This window comes from Rhea pennata, chromosome 3 (assembly GCF_028389875.1).
Source record: "Rhea pennata isolate bPtePen1 chromosome 3, bPtePen1.pri, whole genome shotgun sequence".
In the NCBI taxonomy this organism is placed as follows: Eukaryota; Metazoa; Chordata; class Aves; order Rheiformes; family Rheidae; genus Rhea; species Rhea pennata.
Window position 1 is genome coordinate 12,042,369 of NC_084665.1, and position 23,255 is coordinate 12,065,623.

The 23,255-nt window shown below is 35.7% G+C and overlaps 1 protein-coding gene across 4 annotated transcripts in view; it reads right to left on the reverse strand.

Annotated features, from left to right (window-relative positions):
* The window catches only part of TASP1 (taspase 1), a 95,493-nt gene that overhangs the window by 66,445 nt on the left and 5,793 nt on the right, over nucleotides 1–23,255 (reverse strand). For 2 of the 4 annotated variants that reach the window (XM_062573510.1, XM_062573508.1), the window contains exons 4-7: nucleotides 21,792–21,860; nucleotides 13,347–13,467; nucleotides 12,024–12,108; nucleotides 5,652–5,731 (exon numbers count right to left, since the gene is read on the reverse strand). In XM_062573510.1, the coding sequence (XP_062429494.1) occupies nucleotides 5,652–5,731; nucleotides 12,024–12,108; nucleotides 13,347–13,467; nucleotides 21,792–21,860 (355 nt within the window). The remainder of the gene's footprint in view (nucleotides 1–5,651; nucleotides 5,732–12,023; nucleotides 12,109–13,346; nucleotides 13,468–21,791; nucleotides 21,861–23,255) is intronic. The other 2 variants (XM_062573509.1, XM_062573511.1) reach the window with 1 other exon arrangement.

Here is a 23,255-nt window from a genome sequence, read left to right on the forward strand (position 1 = left end):
AAGAAAAAAAAAACAAAAAAACCACACACACAACATAGAAGCGTATTAAAAAATAGTTTATATTTTTAAAGCACTACTCCACAGAGCTGTTCTTCACTGTAAGAACTCAACGTAAACTGTTGCTGGACTTATTTCCTACTAAGATATATCATTTCCTACTACTTCTTGGAAGAAATTCCTGTCTATTCCATCAAGCACCCTATCTTGCTTCCTGAAAGAAGATTTTCATTCAAAGCATCTTCTGGATTCTCCAGCTCCAATTTTTTCTTGGCCAATTTATAGCCACCATTAAAGCTGCACTTTGCTGTTCAGATTTCTGAATTGCAAGTGAACTTGCACTATTATGTCTGATTCCAAGGAGGATTTACATCATGACTGGGCTTTTTTTTTTCTGCCATGAGTTTCATGCACTTAGAGGAGCAGAGCACATTTACTTGGCATATTACTGAAGAGGGGAACAACTCCTACTGTTAAGATTAAGCATCTTCTATTTGAGAGACATTTCCTTTTAGTTTCCCAAAACCCAGATATACTCAGTTTCTTGAAAACACAAGGCAGATAAACCCAACTAAATTTCCTAATTAAATCCCCCAAACTCCTGAGATTCTCTTCAGATCTCACCCTAAACACAAAGAAACAAAACAAAGTAAGTGACAGCCCTGAACTACTGGCTAAACCTTATAGCACATTGCCAGCAGTATGGCAAATGCTATTCTTCCTGCAAGAACAGTGAAGCAGAGGAAGGAAAGAAGGGGCTGGGGGAGGCAGGCTGGCAGTACTGGTGGACTGGGAGACATGAGGTAGCCAAAAGTATAACAACCTGCATGACACGGATTTAGAAAAGGCTCTCCTTCATTAAAGGAACCAAGCAAGCTTACAGGAAAAAAAAAAAAAAAAAGAGAGAGAGAGAGAGAGAGAAAGAAAAAAAAAAAAGAAATATCTTGCGTACAAAAGATTGGTTCTAAACAAACAAAACAAATTAGAAATAAACAATGGACAGTTCTCACAAACATCAAGTCGAATTCCAAACACACCTATAGTAGCACTACTCTGGTCAACAAGATGTTCACTGATGACACTAAGTTATTCAAGGCAATAAAGACGAGGACTGACTAAAGAACTGAAGAATCCTGAGTCAGTGACTGGACACTAAAAAAAAAAAGTAGATTTTATTCAGCAGATTTCTTCTAATAAGATAATTAAGCTAGCATCCGACCAGTTCAAAATGAATAAAAAGAAACAGTTCTTCATATAACCCATACTTAAGATATACGGTTTTTGCAGGATGTTAGAAATTAACCTGACAATTTCATGGCAAAAAAGCCATTGGTTACCTCTATATATACCGAAACTACCTTTGATTCAGGAGTTTGGAGTCAGTTATAGCAAATGGGGTAGGGAAAAGGAAGTATGTACTTGCTCTGTTCTTAAACTGTTCTTTAAGCATTCCTTTTGGCTGTTCTTGGATGCTGGTTACTGAGCTGGGTGGACCCTGTGCAGCTGCTCTTAAGTTATACAACTTACTTCTATGTACATACTTATGTATGTGGGCTTATGGTCATGCCCACATTATTACAGCTAGGAGTGCAATCAAGCTGCATGATACTTCCCTCTTAAGGCTTTAAATTGAAAGCAACTCTATGTTCAGCAAAGTTGGAAGATAGTACTGAGTAGTATTAGCTGTGAATTAATTACTGTCTTTTTGGCAACAAATGCTAGATCATCTGCTACAGCTCCAGTTATAATGCTGGCAATCAAACTAAAGCACTCTGTGATAACTCAATCAGAGTTTATGTGAGGTGACACAACCACTGTTTGTAGAAACAAAATGTCTTAAGTCTGTTAGCTTAACATCCAGTTTGATGCCAGAGTCTGTTCCACAGAATTTAGAGGTCATCAGCTTTTTAGAGCTGCAAGATTTAACTCTCCCTTCCAAACATAATTGCTTTCAAAGTGCATCCACCTTCACTTTATAGGCATAGTATAGACCTTTCTATATCAGCCAAAGTAGTGTAACTGTAAGACGTTCTCTTATACGATGTTATCTTTGTCAAATTAACCATTTAATCCCTACTTTTGGCTGAAATGAAAGTTTCGGACAAGAATTATGCAGCTATTTCTGAAAGAGACACAAATATATACAGTTGAAGTTATCCTTCAAATTTATATTGCCAATTTTGAGGGAAGCATACTTTTAACATTTTGAAGAGGTTACATAACAGAGTAACTTCACCTACGGAAAAATAATCCTAGGCACCAGTACAAGCTGGGGGCCAACCTTCTGGAGAGCAGCTCTGCAGAGAAGGACCTGGGAGTGCTGGTGGATGACAAGTTGACCATGAGCCAGCAATGTGCCCTTGTGGCCAGGAAGGCCAATGGTCTCCTGGGGTGCATTAGGAAGAGTGTTGCCAGCAGGTGGAGGGAGGTGATCCTGCCCCTCTACTCAGCCCTGGAGAGGCCTCACCTCAAGTACTGTGTCCAGTTCTGGGCTCCCCACTACAAGAGAGACATGGAGCTACTCGAGAGAGTCCAGTGTAGGGCTACAAAGATGACCAGAGGGCTGGAGCACCTGCCCTGTGAGGAACGGCTGCGAGAGCTGGGCCTCTTCAGCCTGGGGAAGAGAAGACTGAGGGGGGATCTTATCCATGTGTACAAGTACCTGAAGGGAAGGTGTCAAGAGGATGGGGACAAACTCTTTTCAGTTGTCCCTTGTGTCAGGACAAGAGGCAATGGGCAGAAATTGAAGCACAGGAAGTTCCACCTGAATGTGAGGGGGAATTTCTTCCCTGTGAGAGTGACGGAGCACTGGCACAGGTTGCCCAGAGAGGTTGTGGAGTCTCCTTCTCTGGAGATCTTCAAGGCCCACCTGGATGCAACCCTGCCTAACATGCTCTAGGTGACCCTGCTGAGCAGGGAGGTTGGACTAGATGATCTCCAGAGGTCTCTTCCAACCTTACTGATTCTATGATTCTAATTATCATTTCTAAAATGTAATTACACACTCAAAACTTCAATCACACATTCAAAGCAACCTCTCTTGCATATTATACTGAAGCTCTGTATGCTTGTTAGCAAACTAACTGTGTATTCACAATCCTAAGTGTTTAGGATATATGGCACCGTTCATGTTAGGAAACTCTAGGACAAAAAGCCTCAAAACCTAATCCAATTCTGATCCTACTTTCGGAGGAATAACTTCACATAGCTCATAAAAAACAAATCTAATTTTCACAGACCAATAACGATGGCAGTCAAGCTGCATTATTTATCACTGTGAAATGTTAGCTTAAAAGACTAACACTGCTAAGGGCTGGTGTGGAAATCAACATATTACTGAAACTGATTTTTCGGGATTTTTCTTTTCCTGTTTTGTTGTTTTTAATCAAGAAATAGCAAATATACAAACTACCACTGATGATTATACGATAAATACAGTATTCAAGTTGGTCTTGCAATTTTTCCCAAATGCCTCTTAAAATGGGCATAATAATATAGTCTGCAGGTAAGCTAGCTTCCCCCCCCCCCACCATGTATTCATACTAGGCACTTAAATAGCAGATACTGCCATCTCATTTTTTTGATAAGGAAACTGAAGCACAAGACAAAACTATTCTAACACCTGTTTCATAAATCCAATTAGGCACAAACTGTAGTTTTGCTTGCCTTCAGAGTAAATTAGAAAATATCCATGAAAAAATTAGTTTAAGTGATTTGCTCAATATTACAAAGGATCTCTGATTCTCAGTCCATGCCACATTTTTTCAAGTAGCCTTCAATTACCCTAATCTGAAACCATTCTTCCAGTAAAACCTTCACATAGTCTACATTTGAGTACTAACAGCTACAGCCTGCTTCACAGCATTAGTTCATTCCCAGAACAAGCCCATCCTACGCAATGATTTAAGCATATAAGCCCATACATGAACACTGTAAAGATGAGTAGGTGGGAGAGGGGAAATTTTTGGCAACCATAATACCACCATTTCTTCAATGACACCACAAGCAGAAATTGCATTTCTTCATTGACTTTGCAAAAGGTTTGATTTCACAAATCTGTTGCGTTAATAAAAATTTTTGCTAAATAGAAACACATTCTGGAAACTGAGGAAGCAAATCACCATCATTTTGGAGTAAGTTTGTGAAAATACATCAGCTAGGGTTATTTTTCTTATGTTTATCCAGTGTACCTTCAGTTCTGGGCCATGTAAAACAAAGTAGCAGCAATCACCGATGCTTTCGGGTCATATCATATGTATTTGCTTTGACCCCAGGACATTTTATTGACAGAGACACCATCTGGCAATCAATGTTACAATCTAATCATCTCCATCACAACAGAAACTCATTGGTACTAGAAATATAGCAAATTTTTTTGCATGAGAACAAAATCAGTTGAAAAACCTTCTGGGTTATCTACTATACATAGGTAATGACTGCTTTCTAAACAAGTCCTTTAAGTGTTTTCACTCTTTCTAAAGTTACTGAAGTAAAGGTGTTTTGCTTAACTGAGCCTAAAAGCTGTTCTGCAAAAGCGGTCTTGGACAGCAGACGGACAGGACCAAAAGTTTCAGTCATGTAGGACTAGATATCAAAACAGTCTGTTCAAAACGAAATGTGTCATGAGTATGTATGAAAGTTGGCATGATCAAGCATAATGGTGCCACTGTTTCAGAGATTATATTTGACCATTTGGTCTTAGGAGCTTTGAACTGCTAACTTCTGAATATTTACCTACATTTAGAGATAGATTCAATGCAGCCTTGGGTTTCAATCCCTGGTTTAGGCACTACTCAGGTATTCTACATAGTAATATTGTTTACTGTTAAATATAGAAACATTGTATAACCTTGAGTGCTTTTTCTTCCTTGGGCAAGGAATTATTTCTTTCCTGTACTGCTCCAGCAGGAAGAGGGGGTATGCCCCCTCCCATAACAAGCTACAGACTACTTGTAAGGGCACTTTCCAAAGGCAGGGGACTGAGGAAGAGAAGAGGAAAACACGTCCTCCTTTGCATGGGTAAGCACACAAAGTTTTAGCCTAACTTACAGATGGTGCATGAATATATCATAATCACTTCTTTTATTCAAAAAGAAAAAAAAAGTTTTTGTAACACATCCGACAAATGTTAATACATAGTATATTCAGAGTCCACATGCTGGATCAGGTTATTAACCATCTTGGATAAAGTAGAGCCTAGCTAAGCTTGAAGAAAAACAAAGGCAAAGGAAGGTGACAGTTTGTTTAGACTAGAGCAATTCTGGACAGACTAATCAGAACTGAGGGTCAAACTGGCACATATTGAATTTAGGTATATGGCTAGTTGGTGCTTTTAGGATCAAAGATTGGTCACAATTTGAGACCTGTAGAACTGAGTTATTAAAGAAACTACATTTTGATAACAAAGTCCTTCACTGGATTTAGAAATTCACTTAAATTAGATGTTGCTAAAATGTCACTGAAGTAATAGCTTTTAAATTTTGCTATTTAGATACTTAACAGAAAATGATTAAACTTAAACCATTCTTATATACCACAATACCATAAGCTAGTTGAATGTTAAGAACAGTGAAGTGATGTACACCTCAAAATATGAGGCACCATTTTAAATTACTCTGTCCTGATCTTCCTACTCACACCACCAGTTTACTCACTTGTAGCCATGATACCTGGAGGACATGCTGGTATCCCGTGATCAACTGCCCATCTGTAAGCTCCTTCACCAACTAAAAAGCTAGGAGACACAGAAGAGGGAGTTTAAACAAAACCAAATAACAAATCCCCCTTTTCTTGCAATTATTTTTCTATTTGGTTTGGTCATTTTAAAATTCTAAGCTGTCTACATGTCACAGAAATGTCAGCTATTATTATGGTCGGCAAGCTTAGTAATTCCATTAAAAGACTATGCAGCTGTGACATTAAGTTTACTATTGAATAAAAACCATGTTCTATTAAATTTGAAATCAATTACCAGATAGTACCAGCTTTTAACTGCAACTAGAACAGAGCAAAACCACCTACAGTCTTCCCTACAGCCTATAACGACTGAGATTCTAAAGATCAGATTCTGAAGACTAACAATATGGATGAATGAGGCGAGAATGATAAGACATTTCCAATAAAGTCAGCCAATATCTTAGGAACATTAAGAAGTATTATAATAAATATGGCAAGCTAAAAATAAATATTATTTAGAAAGTTAAACATCTATTTCATTGATTTTCATCAACCATTTGCAAATCTACATAATTTTTAGAATATCTGCAAAAAACAAAAAACCCAAGAAGTTGTCTTGTAGTCAGTACTGAACATCCTACAGTAGTGAAACAGTAAGCACTGCTACAACAATGAATGATAGCAAAAGCTACATACACGTTACTTTTAGAAAAAAACAAAATGGAACTTTGATTATGTATACTTTTAATCCTCTTTCACCTTAAATAAATTAATTTGATTCCCTGAAAAGGGGAACATAGTAGTTCAAACGTATACATTCCTAAAGGCTGACGCACAACAATATAAACGACAGCAACACAGGAAAGAGAGATCCTTAACAACAGCTACTTCATCTCTCCTTTCTTAAACAAGAATACAACTGCCTCACAGACACAAGAAGTGAAGATGAAGAGTTTACAGTGATTTCAAAAAGCTTTACAGAAATACCAGTATTATGAGTATTATGGAGGCTAAACAAGTTACTTCAGCTCCATAGAACGCCTCAGGGGCCATATATTACTATCAATCTGTGACCGCATTATTGATATAGCAAATTTGTTACCATTGCTGCTAAGTTTTCTTGATACATATACCTGATTTTAGTATGAAGTATTTTGAAGTGCTACATTCTAACTTCTCTCTGACTTCACTAATGCAACAGGTATATTCAGTTTTTCCTCACAAAAGTCCCACTAAAACAGTTCATTTACATGAGAATTTGAATTATTAATTGCTTATACGTCTTATCATTGTTAATGTAGGTCCAGATAAATACAGTTCATGTTGATGAGTATAGAGTAAGTCACTGAGTACTTAGGGAGAACTCAAGTGTTTCCTATACTATAAACTAACATTCAAGAAACAACCTGCTCCTGCTACTCATATTAACATAAAAGACAAATGTAAACTTTCACACTTGCCATAGTCAAACCTAATTAAAAAAAAATACTCTGCAATAACTAAAATAAGAGTTTTTTTTTTTTTTTTTTATCTTTAAAAAAAAAGGGGGGGGGAAGAAAGTTTTCCACCAACTATACATCCACAAGAAGTGAATGAGCACATCCCGTTCTACAAAACGATTCACACAGAGAAGCGGCGTAGGAGGAGAAAGTATTACGCCCAAATATTAGGACCTGTATATGTGATAATTTGAGTAGTCCAAGTCAGTCAGAAACACTACATTTTATTGACATTTCGGAATTGCTTGTTTATACTTAAAGCACAGTAATCACTACTATTTACAAAGGGTGCAAAAATAGTACTCAAAAATGTTCACAAGGCATCAAAACTGAAGTAACGTGACTTTTAATTTGCTCCAGCTTGTATCCTTAATTCTTGGATTCTTCTCCCTCATGCAAGATAGGCACAGGCAAAATACTTTCCAGTTTTAATCCCTAAGAATAGATAGATTAGTTGAAGCAGACATCTTCTATCTAACTGAGGCCCCATACCACCACAGAATTCATCCACTATTTTTAAAATTCTCATTTCCTGATGGCTTGGAAGGAAAGTATAATTGAAAAAAAAAATCCATCTATGAGTTTGTGAAAAAAAATAAGATCTCAGTTCGTACTACTTATATGGCCTCTCCTTTAAACTCATATAGAGGTAGATGGTAAGAGAATCCTACAGGACATACAGCATGAAACCAGTTCTACAGACAGTCAGGTATGTGTTATGTAAAGATAATCTTCACTCCATCCCCAAAAACAAGTTCTGTGATCCGGACGTGCACACAGCCACACAATCGTACCAGCAACAACTGGTGGTGATAGGGTGGTGAGTCAGGTACTAGGGACCACTTTAGTTGCCATGAAAAACAACCAAATACCCACAGGTAGAAAAGCTGCAGCAGGCAAGAATGAACCGGGCAATACTTTACGGTGAAATTAAAAAGAAAAAAAAAACACCCTATAACAAAGCATGATGAACTAGGGGAGAGAGAAAATAGAGAATAAATTCAATGGCCTATAGAAAGCAGCCAAGGCCCCACTATGTCTCAAAAGCCTTTAGGCCAAATCAAAACACAGTATCCCAAGGTGAGGGGACAAGGAGGAGAGAGAATGAGATTGTTCTCTGCTACTCTGAAAGTTGTTTCTGCAGAAACAAGATCTATCCTTCCTGCATGTGCATCATATGAAGAGTACTCCATAGCTGTTACAGAATCAGAACACACAGATGAAAACTTCCTCATGGCAAGGAGGTAATGCTTAGATGGGTTTCCAGTTCCAGGAAACTAGATTATATTAACAGAAAACGCAAGCAGAAGATTCAAAAAATAGTCTTTTTAAGCAGTTTTTCCACAAGAACATTGTTACCCTTGTGTTATTTGCTCTGAAGAGGATCGCTTAATATAAGCCATATATAGGCTACATTATGCTAAATAGAAGGGACAGAAGATGGTCAGGTCAGTTAAAGTCAAATGCCAAGGTGATCCTGAATGCAACAAACTGACTTTGTAACATTTACCATAAAATGCAGCAGTCACCCTGAAATCACTCTTAGAAAGAATAAGTTGTTCTGAAGAAATATAGAACAGAGATAGAGGTTGATGCACATCTTAAATCTAGGCACCTTCTTGACTACAAGTTAGACAAAATATATATCTTGCCTTCAGCATTGTATATCCCAGAAGTAAAACATTTATAAAACTCTGTGTCCAGTTGGGGGGGGAGGGTAGGGGAGAACTTGGATGGAATTCTTTTCCCATATTAATCCTGAAAAAGGGATACAAACATGAACTTGAAATCCATAGTACCAAGCAGTTCTAAAAAAAATATGTTCAGTACTATTTGCACCGCCCTGCAACTCTTATGTATCTGAAGTTTAATATTAAACAGATACAAGTAATCCTCTTCCCTTAGGAAGCTCAGGTATCCCTTGTTTCAGCACATGGACACACGTAAAAAAGGAAAAAATTAAAAGCAGTTACTACAAAGACCTAACCCATTATCTTGGAACCAAAGACCATTCTCAAAGATCCATCCAATATGCAACTCCCCAGCCACAATTGTTCTTTTTTTTTTTTTTTTTGTAAAGTTATATAAATGATCAAGAATGTCTTATAGGACAATATATAAGAGGTAGAGAGTTCAGTATTTTACCTTCTTGCTTACATAGGCAGAGAATATTCTGAGTGTATTAAGCTAAGCATCATATGAGAGAAAGGTGTAAAGACTATTTTTTTTTTTAAGGCCTCACACGTTCAGGAGTTCTCTATTTAAACTTTAAACTTTTTAAACCTTAGTTTGGATAGCAAAATTCTATGTTTTGAACAAGACAACAAGATACTGATCCAGAATCACCCCCTCTCCAGAGCAATTTACAGCAAACTTCATCCATCAGTTAGGGTACTTGAACACTCCTTCTCAAAAAACTTACCATCTCAGAATAAGTTAATTAATACTCATTAGAAATATTCAATTTTTAATTGCTTTTAAACTGTCACTATACAAATGGGTGCTGAATGACAGGGATAAACAGGCCAAATTGCTCCAAATGTTCTTTTATAAACAAGACTCTCCATAATGCTACTTTCACTAATCTTGGTTCTTGAATTTCTTGAATGTGGTCCTGTACCAAATGTTCTGGCCAGAAAACATTAAGCTGTCTTAGATTGTGCTATAGAAAGTCCCTATGCCAGGTTTCTTTACTAAGACAGGTTCTCAAACTGAGCAGTATCTGTAAGATTCCCCAACATACTATTTGCCCACAAGAAACAAGATTAAACTTCCTCATCATTATAAATAAAAATCACTTACTAGAAACTTAACACTTGGGAGGATGCCAAAAATACACTTGGTTTCTTGTTATTTGACTATACATATTCCTTCACCAGTTGGGAATGTATTTCATTCACACAACAAAGATGTGCCACGTCAACTGTGTCAGAAAGGCAAGGCATGAAGCTGTCAACACTCATCACCTATAAAGAACGTGAGCTATCATTCAGAGAACTTGAGATATCCTGCGTGTAGGGGAGAGCATCTATCAAATCTAAATCATACTCCAATACTTCAGACTGTTCCCTGGGTAATTAATTTGTTCTGATAAAATACATGTTTGAAATCCATTATGGGGAAGACGAAATGAAAATACATACTAGGTAACGAAGGTCCACAACTTTTGCACAAGAAACTATGTGTTGGCTCTGAAGACTGTTCACCTCTAGCCTCCAGAGTTTGAACTCCCTTGTCATCAAAAACGTCAGTTAGCCAAGATCTTGCATGGTGTTTGAAAGACTTAGTTTTGTCCTTTGAGGAAAAGCAGATATAGTTTCTTTTCCATTCAGTTTATGTTGCTATTATTTTAAAAATAGCTAGCTCATGAAGTTGCAGCAAACACACTAAAATAGGATGTGGACTATTCCAAGTGCTCTGCCTTATGAGTATCAGAGAAAACACTGTGACTGTATAGACAAGATGAAGTCACAAATGCTTGTTCCTATAGCTGACTGCAGAACTCTTAGCTCTGGAACACCAGAAAAACTCCACTTCATTTGACACTTTCTTCAGCGTAACTCAGCTAAGCCCAGGTTTTCCCCTGACTTCAGGAGAAATGAACCAAAGTAATTGAAATTCAAGTTCCTATTCCTTAGTAAAGTTTTCCTTTATTAAAGAAAAGAATTTTAAATGTGAAATTTGTATGTTCATGGGTTGTTTGGGGAATTCCTTTGTTGTTGTTGTTTTATTTTATATATATAAAACCTACCTTTTTACCATTAAAGAAAACTGAAACAGTGTTTTTCCTCAATCATTAAACTGGAATACCATACTGGCTCGATACAGACTGACTATTTAGATAGTTTTACAGGAAAAGTAATGTAGTAAAGGAATTAAAATTTCTGAATCTAAATATACATATTTCAAACTATGTAACTGCTTTAATATATCTGCAAATATGACAGCCCCATACTTAGCAAATGGTGCCAAATTTCTACAAAAGGTATATTAATTGAGGATAGCAGCCACTTAATATGAACAAATCATTCTTTGGCAACATAGCCCAAGTGTAATACAAAGTGAAAGTTAACCATTTAAGATCAAGGTCTCTGCCTGTCAAATTAAATTACTGATCACAGTAGGACTGTTTTAAGATGAAACAATTCTGACATATTCTAGGAGTCTGTCCAATACAATAATACTCAAAGTTGTTAGGCACTTAATAGTTTCCTCCTCTATCATTATAGCATACAAATCTCAATAAGAGGGTGTATGTTTTCACTGTGTTGTAAATGCTATCAAGTTTATCTTTAAAGTAACTTCCCTTTGGTCAACATTAGAGGAAGTTAAAAACTACTGCAAATTTCCACATTACATCTAGAAAATAAAGCTACCCACAAACACAAACAGTAAAGTAGGGTTCTTATATATCCTGTATATATACAATATATATATATTTATATGTATATATTCTTTATACGCTTTTTCAAAAGTACACAGTGTTTTTTTAAAAAGGTAGAAGGAGATGAAGGCAGTAGAATTTCATTTCAATCTTGATAAATTTACAGATTTTTCAAAAAAAAGAGTTAAAAAAAGAGAAAGAATTCAGTAACAAACGTGGCAATAATCACACAGAAATTTTCACAGTGTAATATCACCTTTTATTCACAGTATTTCACTCTACTCACAGCTGCATCAAGTGTATAAGATGTTCCAAGATCAGAGAACAAAACTAATCTCTTTTTTAACATCACCCCACTGCTGATATATAAAACAGCACCAGCCTCCTTTGGATAAGGACAACCTTCAATTACTGCATGCAGCAGAGACCAAAGACTAAAGTAAAGTCAAGCAGAACAAAGCAATTACCAAGGTGGAATTCTGCCAGCAGAGAGTTTTCCCTTCTGCCCTTCACACAACAATCTATTTGCAACTGAAACTGGATTCTTGATACCTGGGGAAAAAAAAAAAAAAAAAAAAAAAAAAAAGGCAAGAAAATGGAAATAAAACATTAAGATATTTTTTCCATGTAGCACTGTAGTGGTCATTTTGGCAATGGAACTCAGCTTCCTTTAATTTCCATGACTTTGGCAATTCATAAAGATACAACTTGTGGTATTGTATTTCAATTTAATAATAACTTTATCAGTTTTTCCTTTATAAGTCCTATCAATGTTGCAAATACCTTCTAATTAACTCTTTCTTTTTTAAAGAAAGAAGCATGTTAAAATAATAGGAATACTTCCTTAATGCATAAATCTATTAATAAAAACTGTGGCATTCTACAGGCCAAAGTAGTGTTACGAATATTTATTGCTCAAGGTAAAAAGAGCTTTCATTTAGATCTATTTGATCAGAACAGGGATATGGGATTCAGGCTTAGCTTCCTCTTGCTCGCTTGTTCCCTTCTTCCCCACCTTTGGAAGTACACATTTTGTAACAACTGAGCCTTGAACACTTAATTTTAGTGCTTATTTTGGATTCAAATCTACATGAGGAAATAATTTCCACATTGTAGAACTATTCTATGATAAAAAACAAAGCTTGAAATGTCAAAAAAATAAATCTATTCAATAGTAATGTTAGAATGAAGTAAGTCCCATAAGCAAATTCATCAAACCTTATAACATACCCCCTCCAAAAAAAAGAAATGTAACGTATCATGTGAGAGAGATTATAACAAAAAAAAAATCTATACTATGTAGATCTTTTTTTTCCTCAATCAAAAAGTTTGACTGATGAACAGCTGAGCCCATTCTCAAGAAGAACTCTCAAGTTTGGAAGCCGGTCACCCATACAGCCTTCTTATAGTGTAAAGAGAATGTCAGTACCTTCAGATACTAATTGAGCAACTTAACTAAGCAATTAGATATCAGCTCACCTTACGACTGCATTATATAAAAGTAAATTCTTCAAGGAGACAGACAATGAAAACAAATTTAAAGTCTAATTCAAATGCTTTTTTTTAAAAAAAAATGTAACAGTCTACAAAGCCATCTGTGTAAACTTGCTCCCACTGAATACTTTACAGCATTACATGATTGCTCTGGGTTACAGGATCATCTGTGAACTGATGGCAGGAGCGGGAGGCAGGAGAAAGTTAGTCTCCACACCTTGAAAACTTAACAACAAGAACAAAATTGATCTTTGCATCTAAATTAGTAGTAGCTTTATAACATACAGTTAACATACCACTCAGTGCTCCAACTGCTCCAAAATTTAGTGACTTTCCATCCATTATACTGGCATCACATTCTATTTCACCCAGAAGGTTTAGGTTAGATCCCATTCCTGCATTTGTAAAAGGAGAATCCTAAAAACAAGAAGAAAACACAGTAAGGCCCTATCCATGACAGACTGTATCAAAAAAACTTTTCTATAATAGACTTTGATACAATGCACTTCTGGATTCTAAAGGTTCACTCTCCAAAAACAAAAACAACGTGCACAGATCATCTTAAATTATTATAACAGATACTTTACAAACTATACCGAGAGTAATATGACAAGTGAAATGTGCTAACATAAGTAACAACCACGTAACAATTCTGGATGATCATTTACACGCAGGCAAAAGCCTTAGAATAAAAATAAAAAAAAAAATCTCTTCCTCCCTCCAACAAAATGCATACTTAATTTGGTCCCTAACGATTCAATCATTTTAATTAAAGTCTAATAATCACAACATCTACCTTTGAAACTCAAAAGCATGACACAGCATCAAACCAAAACTGTATCTTTCCTGAAGGCTCCAAGCCTACGGTTCAACTTTGCACACAGGAACAAATACTTAGCACCACCACCACCAATTCCCTTTGCAGAATTTCTATGTGGTTATTAGCATAAAGACAGTCATTACTATGATCTGGCAGTTTCTTGAATAACCGCCAAGACATATTTCATACAAAGTATGGAACAATTTTTACTTTAAAGTTAATTTTTAATTAATTAATGTTTATTAAAATTTAATACTTTACTAGTATTATTAAAATTTAATATTTTACTTGTATTATTAGTATTATTTTGCAAACCTCACGTTTTCAAACAAGCTGTATTACATGCCAAATTTAAAAACATTTATTCCTGCCTAACTATCTTCTTGTAACATCCACATAACTTTACAGACACAGTTTTAAAGTAGCACTGCTCAGAAGTCCCACTGCCAGCTTAATGTAAGTCTTTATTCATAGGCACAGGTACAAAACTGAGTACAGGACAAAGAGATCAGACTAGGAGAGCCAAAGAGTAAAGTTCCAGACATATTGTGCATGCCTTCAAAGTTTCATGCCTGTTTTTATTACAGTAGCCTAACAACCTTGGGCAACAAAAAAATAGTACAGCTATCACTCTTCATTACAACGGGAAGAAAACGCTACTCCCAGTAAAAGCAAGAAGAAACTTGAGTAAAACAAATAATTTGTTTCATTGTTTCACATCTCCTCATAGAAACTCTGTAAGGGGAAAGGACTCGCTTAGTATAAAAATGAAGGCGAAGTTATCACTAGAATAAAGAAAGTTAAGTAGATAAGGTCTGGGAAATACATAAATATCAAGCGTAGAAGCATGGTGAACTATGTGTCATAATTACTCATATGTCTGTGCAAAGAGAGAGCACATGGGAAAGTGTCATTCTCGTTAGATGGTCATACCATTATGCTACAGGTAAGCTAAATCAAGAAATAAATCCGTTTGAAACAGCTCTAAGTCCCATCTTAAATATTAAATAAACCATTTTCTTCTTTGTACATGTAATTTATAAGGAATACAAAGGAAAAGAAAGAAAAGAAGGAAGGAACACACAGAAATGAAAAACAGAGTTAGTTAGTAATGCAGTATTCTTTTGTTAATTTTTAAATGACCAGTGAGGACTAAATTCCAAATTTATTTTTCAATATATTGATCCTAATTTACAGAGATAAGACATTTAAAGTGCTCTTAGTGTTCAGAAGAGTTATTATAAATGCATCTTTAAATTTTACAGTTAAAGAGAACATGGAGGGATCTTAGTCTGTTTCATATATTAATGAATCTTCAAACAGATTTATTTTACATTACCCATGGTTATTTTCTGCTTTTTCCTCTGCATTTGAGGAATTGCAAATAATTTTATATACAGCTTTTCCCACATCATAATAGATCTTGGAATTCACTGTGTACATTTAACACTGAAAACTGAATTATAGTAAGAAGTGAAACAAACTTTAGCATAATGAAACATTTGCAACTTAGTGCACAGTGAAAAAACTTCCCTGGAAAAGGCTGGGGGGGCAGGAGGGACACTACTGAGATGACAGCCTTGAAAAGGCAGAAGACTGCAGAGCGGCAGCTGGCTTAGCCAACTTCACTGTTCACCAGGCAAACTCAGCCAGTGAAGTTCCAGGATGAAAAAGAAGAGTGCCTGAAGGAAGGGATCCGAACACGAATGGCGGAAAGTATGTGAAGGAAAAAAGAAAAACAGGAATGCATCAGGATCAACAATGCTTATTTCTAGAGCTGTCCAGGTTCTTTGCTCATGAGTAATCAGAGCGCATAGACCTGAAAGCCAGGAGATATGCTCTGTTCCAAAAACATTCGTTCAATACATTGTACTCAAAAGCATTAGCAAAGGGTAAACATTTTGTGGTCTACAGGTCTGCCACAGCCACAAAGCTGAGACAGCTGATCTCTTAAGAACAGATGTCATGGCCAAATAAATGAGTAGGAAGGACTCAACATCAAAGCAGAAGTCTTAGTTACACTGTCCAGAGTCCTTGTGTAAGCAAGGCACAACGCTCTCTATTGCCTGATGAATATAATAATCAAGAGCACTGAGGATGCACGAACAGATCACCTATTCAGAGGATTCCAGGACAAGGAATGCCACCTGTATTCCTATTCTGTAGGGAGAAACTGAGAAGATCCCTAAACCATTAAAACCGTAAATGCCTCTTTGATGGCATAGCTCTTTCATTTTAGGATGGTAAAGGAATCTTACTAGTATAGTCAGTTCAACATAAATAAGTTTTCCAGGAAAAAGCAACAAAGACCCAATCCCAAGCATGTGTTCAGAATGCCTGTGAAGCTTTACCTAGCTTTACAATCCCAGGCTGCAGCCAGCTGAGAAGATGGTCTCAGAACTGCCAAGAGAAAGATGCCCTGCTCTAACTTCACAGATACGATAGTTGATCTGATAACAATTTTAGACACTTCAGGAACTAGGTGTGAACAGGATAGAATTTCTGATACCTACCAGAGTTTCTTGGAGAACGATATAAAGCCTTTGAAATGAGGTAGGAAAAAGCATTTACAATAAATGGAAACAGAAATTCACACTTTCTTCTAGAAAAATGCAAGGACATGAAACATGTCACATAAATACATCTTTTTTTTTTTGAAAACACAAATCACTGCAAAGTCTGACCAAAAGATTTGAAGACTCTGATAATAAATGATGCAATATAATTAAGGAAAATTAAGAAGAATTTTAAAATGAAAATATAAAACCTTTTAAGCATGCAGATAAATTATTAAAACAGAAATTCTGTGTGTTTTCAAAGGGGAAAAAAATAAGCTGAGCTAACTGAAGCAGTCTCTTTATATCCTGAACTACAGAAGTGTAGTACTGCATAAACAACTACATGACTATCATGGGGCAAGGGAGAACACAATCAAAGCATGTATCCAAGTTGGGGAGGAAGGGAAAGGAGAGAAGAGGTTATAATACAGAAGGCATCTTTAAGAATGTCTTTTATTTAAAAGATGCAAGCAGAAATCAGCCTTTGTATTTCTAAGCACATTGAAGGAGTGAGATAAGCAAGTAAAACAGGCATGGGTTTTGCAGGTTAACAGTATACCCTGCCACCATGTAGCAGTAAAAAAGAGTGGGGGGAAGCCAATCAAAGCATTCTAACAAAGCAGAAGCTTTCAAATATGTGAAAGCTACTGTACTACCTGGCAACTACTCCATTACTGAAGAATCTCTAACTTAACATTAAGTCTGCAGCAAAGGAGATAATGGAAAGCTTTAAGACGTAAAATAACGGTTTCATTTTCCAAAGTTTTATCCCATTTTGTAAAAAATTCTTAAGCTACTGAAGGTATCATTTTCATTTTTAGAATCCTTTTTACTTCAAGCTGTATTTACAAATGCCCTGGCAGCAATTGCAGGGACGCTGAAGTTTCTAGCTGCGGTCAAAGCTGGAATGCTTGAAGAAGTTACTCAACACTAATAGTCCCAAATCACGTCTAGCCAAATTGTTACAATGCTCCACTTTCAACATTCCATCCATCTTTGATGCAGTTTTGGCCAAGGTTTGTTCACAACTTTTAAAAAGGATTCAAAGTCTACAAGCATTTCTTTTAACACACTGCAATTTTAAGATTTATTTTTGTGTGGGAACTTAGTGACAAGAAATAGTAGTCTGTAAGGATGAATCCCTTTAGAAACATTTTAGCTGATCTAATCGAAAGAACATTTTTGTCACAGATTACTGCTAGTCACTCTACTACAATAACACTGTTGGCACTGTGCTTTTATCTTTAAAGAAAAGTCCTTGGAGAAAAGATTGTATATTCCAAAATAGTCTTAATTATTATAAAATAAATAAAAAGATAAAAATCAATAACCTAATTCAACAAGAGTTGAATTACTTCACTGCAAAACTTTATTGAAAGATGCTGCTCAAGTACATTAAGAGGTTAAAAATATTCTTTGTTTTCCAATCACAAAAAAGTAAATGGATCAATTATAGTAGCAAGCTGATCATAAAACAAAGGGTGACACCCACTTCTCCAGTCAGTTTAAATTCCAATTTAAATCATGTTCACACAGAACATTCTACTGAAAACAGATTTAAAAACAAGATAAATACTGAGTAATAAACTCAGACTAATGAAGAAGTTTGAAATTTTAAGCATTCTCTACAGTTGATATTCTTGTTTCCAATACCTGAACAGCAGACTCTGAAGTGGTCTACATGTACAAAAGCTTAAAATTAGACCTCATCCACCCAGCTAACCATAAACGCAGTCAGTAAGAAGTTTTGCTGAAAACTGCAGGTTCAAAAAAAAAAAAAGAAAGAAAAAGAAAAAAGCTGTTTGTTTCAAGAGAAATTCAGTCTTCATATGGCAGTTGATAGCAAGAATGCAAAAATAAACAGTTCAGTGATCATGTCTTTGTACAGGCATACATTGTAAACGAGGAATCTTACAAAGCACCTTGTCCAAATCTTTCTGTTATCAAAAAAGTGCAGTAAGTAACATACTCATTTGTTTCTCTACAGTGACAGTTCACAAACTAGAAAACATAACAACTTTCCTCTAATCAGCTTATCAAATACAGCTGATGCTTACGAAGACCAGCACAGTTATTTCAGCAGTATTCTGGATCAGCTGCTCTTGCTAGTTTGCAAAATAATCTATCTTTTCTCTAATAACTATTAGTCTTATACCTTAATCACAGAACACTGTTTCACTCAAGATTCATAAAGCCCAACAAAGAATGGCTGTTTCTTCTCCATTTAGAGTCTGCAAATATAAAACAAAAAACAGACAGCATACCACAAGCAAACTGTCAGCTTGCTCATAAAAGATCAAGAGCAAGCTTTGAGACTCAACAAGTCTTTGAAGTGATGCCTCTTGGATTAGCTGAAATTCTGTGTAATAGGAGTTGTGTAATTGAGCAGAACTGAGGGGGAAAAAAATCATCTTTTGTGACACTTCCATGAAAAGACAGTTGTGTCTTGCAAAGACTACAGATTTTTGGAATACAGAATTAAAGAGAACTTTAGAGAACTTTAACAGTGACTAAATATTTTGGATAAACTCACTGAAATGTGTTCTACAGCAGCCAAGATGTAAGTTAGAAACAGTACTCCACATCAGAACCTCTTACTGCTGCTACTGCTGTTATCTGTCATGCTATACAAAATTTTGTTATTTTTCTTAATCTGCATTACAGTGACAGATGTAAAGAAGCAAGCTCAGGTTTTCATACAAATTTTCCACTATGTATTTGTGAATTCAAAATGCTAAAATACTTCAAGAAAAAGTCAGTATTTTTTCTGCTTAATGAAAAAGGAAAAGTGATAGCTCACTAGAGGGACAGTCAGGAAACAAATGTTTTTTACCCACAAAGCTCTATAATTGACAAGAAAAAATATTCTGTTTGCTTTGTTGATCTGCCACATGCAATTATGTTGGACATACGCACAAAACAGAAGATACAGCTCCAGAAATTATAGAGATCTCAGAAGAGAGTGTTTAGAATGAGATACAAGCAGACACAAGCCTTTCAGCATTTTGAAAGTTGACAGTCTAACATTTTGGAATTACTCATACAGGATCCAAAAACTGTCACTCTGAACCACACCATTTTCTGTTTCAAGTATACCTTTGATTTTTCTTCAATGTAACTGTGTACATAAGTATTTAAAAAGAAGGCTAGATCCCAAACCCAATATACTTCATCCTAGGAAGAAAGAGAACGACCCCATATTTAAGAGGCTATATAAGTCACTTAATGAATAAATGAAAGCCAATAATTACATTAATGATAGTAATATAACAATATGAACAAATCAAAAACAAGAGGAAAAAGGTTTTAATGATACGCATAAAAATATCACCTGAGACAATTACAAAATAATAAAATGGAACAGAGAGAGGCATCATCAAAACAGCAGCAAGACAAAAGGAGAAGGTGGTTGTTAACTGAAGTAACTCCATAAACAAGTTTCAGTTTAATCTTAAAGCTGTAACTTCTTACACAGATGACATTTCAGAGTTTTTAATTTTATTAAGCAAAAGAAGTCTCTTGGGGACACCAAACCCAGATAAAATATTTACCCTAAGCACAGCTGCAAGATGTATAGTTATTAAGTTAAACTTCTTAAAATACATCTTCCTATCTGTAGCTCAGGAACACACTGAAAAAATCGTAAAACAAACTACATATTATACTGAGGAGAGAACTAGCATAGAGAACAATCTTGTGATATACTACTATAACTACTAGGTATTGTTATAACTGAATGTAGTATACTGACTGCATTCAGTAGTAACTAGCAGTCAATTCATAAAAGCACATTATAAATAATTCCATTATAATGATAGCATTTGTGTTCACCTAGATATATTTTAACATGTAAGATACCATATGAAAGCATATTTAAACAGTTCAGTGATGACCAAAAGTACTGTTTAACAGCAGTGAAGCCTGCCAACACTAAAATACGACTGAAGTCTTGGCAGTAAGTCAGTATGTCTAGCACGTACTAAAGTATGTACTGCCTGCTTTACACTAATCCCACAAAGTATGTTAATTAACACTTTCTGAACATATGTGTAAGTAAATCCACTGCTAATTCTCTGTGAATACTACAATAAATTCACAAACGAGGAAATTATTTTTACAGCACAACACTTACCTCGCTTTCTTCCTCTACTAACCAAGAGAGAGGAGAAGAATCAATTACTACTTAGAGAAGAGGAATTCCTGTTTCAATTATTACTGCCATAAGGAGCTGGGACCAAGTTTAGATCCTCTCTGTTACCTTAATTACGGGCAACCTTCACTTAACACAGATGCTGCAAGACCTCACCACTCCTAAAAGACACCTTTCCAAATGCCTCACAAGCAACTGCTGGTCTCCTCATGATTATTAAGACATTCTTATCACATACCACTCTGAAACAGAAACAGCACTTATTCTATTCTTCTACATAGCTGGCCATAAAATTCAGGGAAAAAAAAAAGCATTATCTTCTACTGAAGTCAAATTTCTCTGAACAGCTTGCTTCTAGACTCCTATCCTATCAGAGATCATACAGAAAACTAAATAAAAGCCTAAGAAAAAAAACAGCCTTTTAAAAAAATACATTACATTATGCACATAGCATAAGTGTTGTAAAGTTTTTATTCATCTCACATTCTTTATTTTCATAAAGTCCCTTAACTGGTACAAGAGACAATTAGCCTTATGTTTATGCAATCACTTTTCTAGAATTAAGCTGAAGAATTGAAGAGATATGAATAATATAATCCAAGACAACATACTCAGAGACAGCTACATCAATATAACTATTACGCAAGAATGTTAACAGGATTACTAGAGACTAACTATAACTAATTTGTTTGGATTATAATTTCAAGAAACGAAATATAACTCAGTGTGAAGTACTAGTACAAACAAAGGACTGAACATGTCATAGAATTTCTAGTTAAAATATGTGACCAGTAGCACATGATTTTTTTTCCCCATCTAAGAAGTGAAGTTAGTGCAGTCTATCCATAGGTTCGCAAGTCAGAGAGAAATTAAAGAATGTTCCATATAGACTGTTAGCCTTTAACCTACAAGAATAATAATTATTAAATACTCATCTATCTAAGACATACCTAAGATGACAAGAGAATTGCGCCAAGTAAACAATTTTTATTTAGTTTATATTTTTAGAAAAATCTTTAAGTACATTTACTGCAAACCTTTATGAAAAGGCAAAATATAAATTACAGAATAGCTTCCATGTCTGCACAAATAGTAAATTTACGACACCAAAATGGAACACTCAGTACACTTCCCATACAAATTATCATCTTCCTACAGAAAAACCTGGCAATGAACCTGAGCAATACATTTACTGCTAGTCAGAAATACATACCTCTAATTCTATAAGTGCTGCGGTCACTGCATCTGTTGCAAGAGCACCAGCCTGTAGCTTTTCAATTGCCTGTAAAATAGAATTTTTGCTTGATGACTAGGGATTTCTAATATATGGCTAAGCCCTACATTTACCTGAAGACAGGGTCTTCACCAAACTGTTTTTATGTCATTTTAAATTATTGCACTGGCAATAGTAGGCAAACGCTAGATAAAGAGATGGGGGAACCAAAAGCATGATTTTATTACTCAGTCATTCTGACACTGCATTTAATATCAGGTTTCTGCACGATCAAATTTATAGCAATACAAATTCTTATATCTGGTGTCCCCAAATACTCACTGTTTCAGTCAAAAAAATACTATTTTTCCTTCCAAGATTCGACAACAATCCCTAATATTGTGCAGGACAATTGTCATCAATTGAACTGAATCAATAAGCAAGCTTATCTAAAAGCCAATACATGAAAACAAATAAGAGAATATTATCTTTAAATTATACACACACACACAAAGAAATTTCTCAGATCCATACTGGACAAGACCTTATAGCCAAGTTCTCTCAGGGAATCCCAAGAAAACAGCTATGGCTGCATCTTCAGTTGCGAGACAAATCTGGTATTATTTGTTCTTAATAAAAGATATTTATGTTGGCTACCTAGCTTAAGGAACCAAACGGAATCACAAATTAGACATTAATTCAACAGCAACAACCTTTTTTAACACATAATTATCTGGAAAACGAACATCAACTGGACCAATACTCAGATGTAATGAGGCTGATGTTGAGTTTGGATGATTTTAGGTTGCTGATTACAAAATTAGACTGGTATTAGGATTGAGCAACAGAACTGTAAAATTAAGTGTTAATTATCAAAGGCCAAGTCTGAGACTCTTCTAAACAGCCAGTCAGGCTCCCCAGCTCCTCCCTGGAGAAAGCACAAGCATTACAGATTTTGGAGATCAGCCTTCCAGCTTCTCAACAGACACTTAGTAGATGAAACTTGCCAGCTACAAAGTCTCTGGAGGAGATCAAAAATTTAATTTCAAGGGAAATTAAAGTCTTGCTATTTTCCCTTTCCAGATTTGGAAAGGGTTTTTTGTTGTTGTTGTTGTTGTTTCCATCTCCCCTGCCATTAAGAAGTTAGATCTATCAAGAAAGGAATTCTAGAAATGCCTGTACTCATAGGGCACTCTGAATACTAGAGCTCAAGTAAGTTCCCAAAAAAGCAGGCACAGATGAAGAAAAAATCCAAAGACACCACAAAAGGCTCCAGAAAGCCCAAAGCCACAGGATCTGAGTAAGAAGCCTTCTGTGAGGGTCCCAGTGTGAACCTGCCCTGTTCCCTCATTGTTCCCTTGGTGTCTGCTATTTGTCCCTGCTGAAAACAGAATACTGCTACACCTTATGCGCCTGTTCTCTGTCGATTCAGCATGGCCATTATGTCAACTGTTGCTGCTGCTA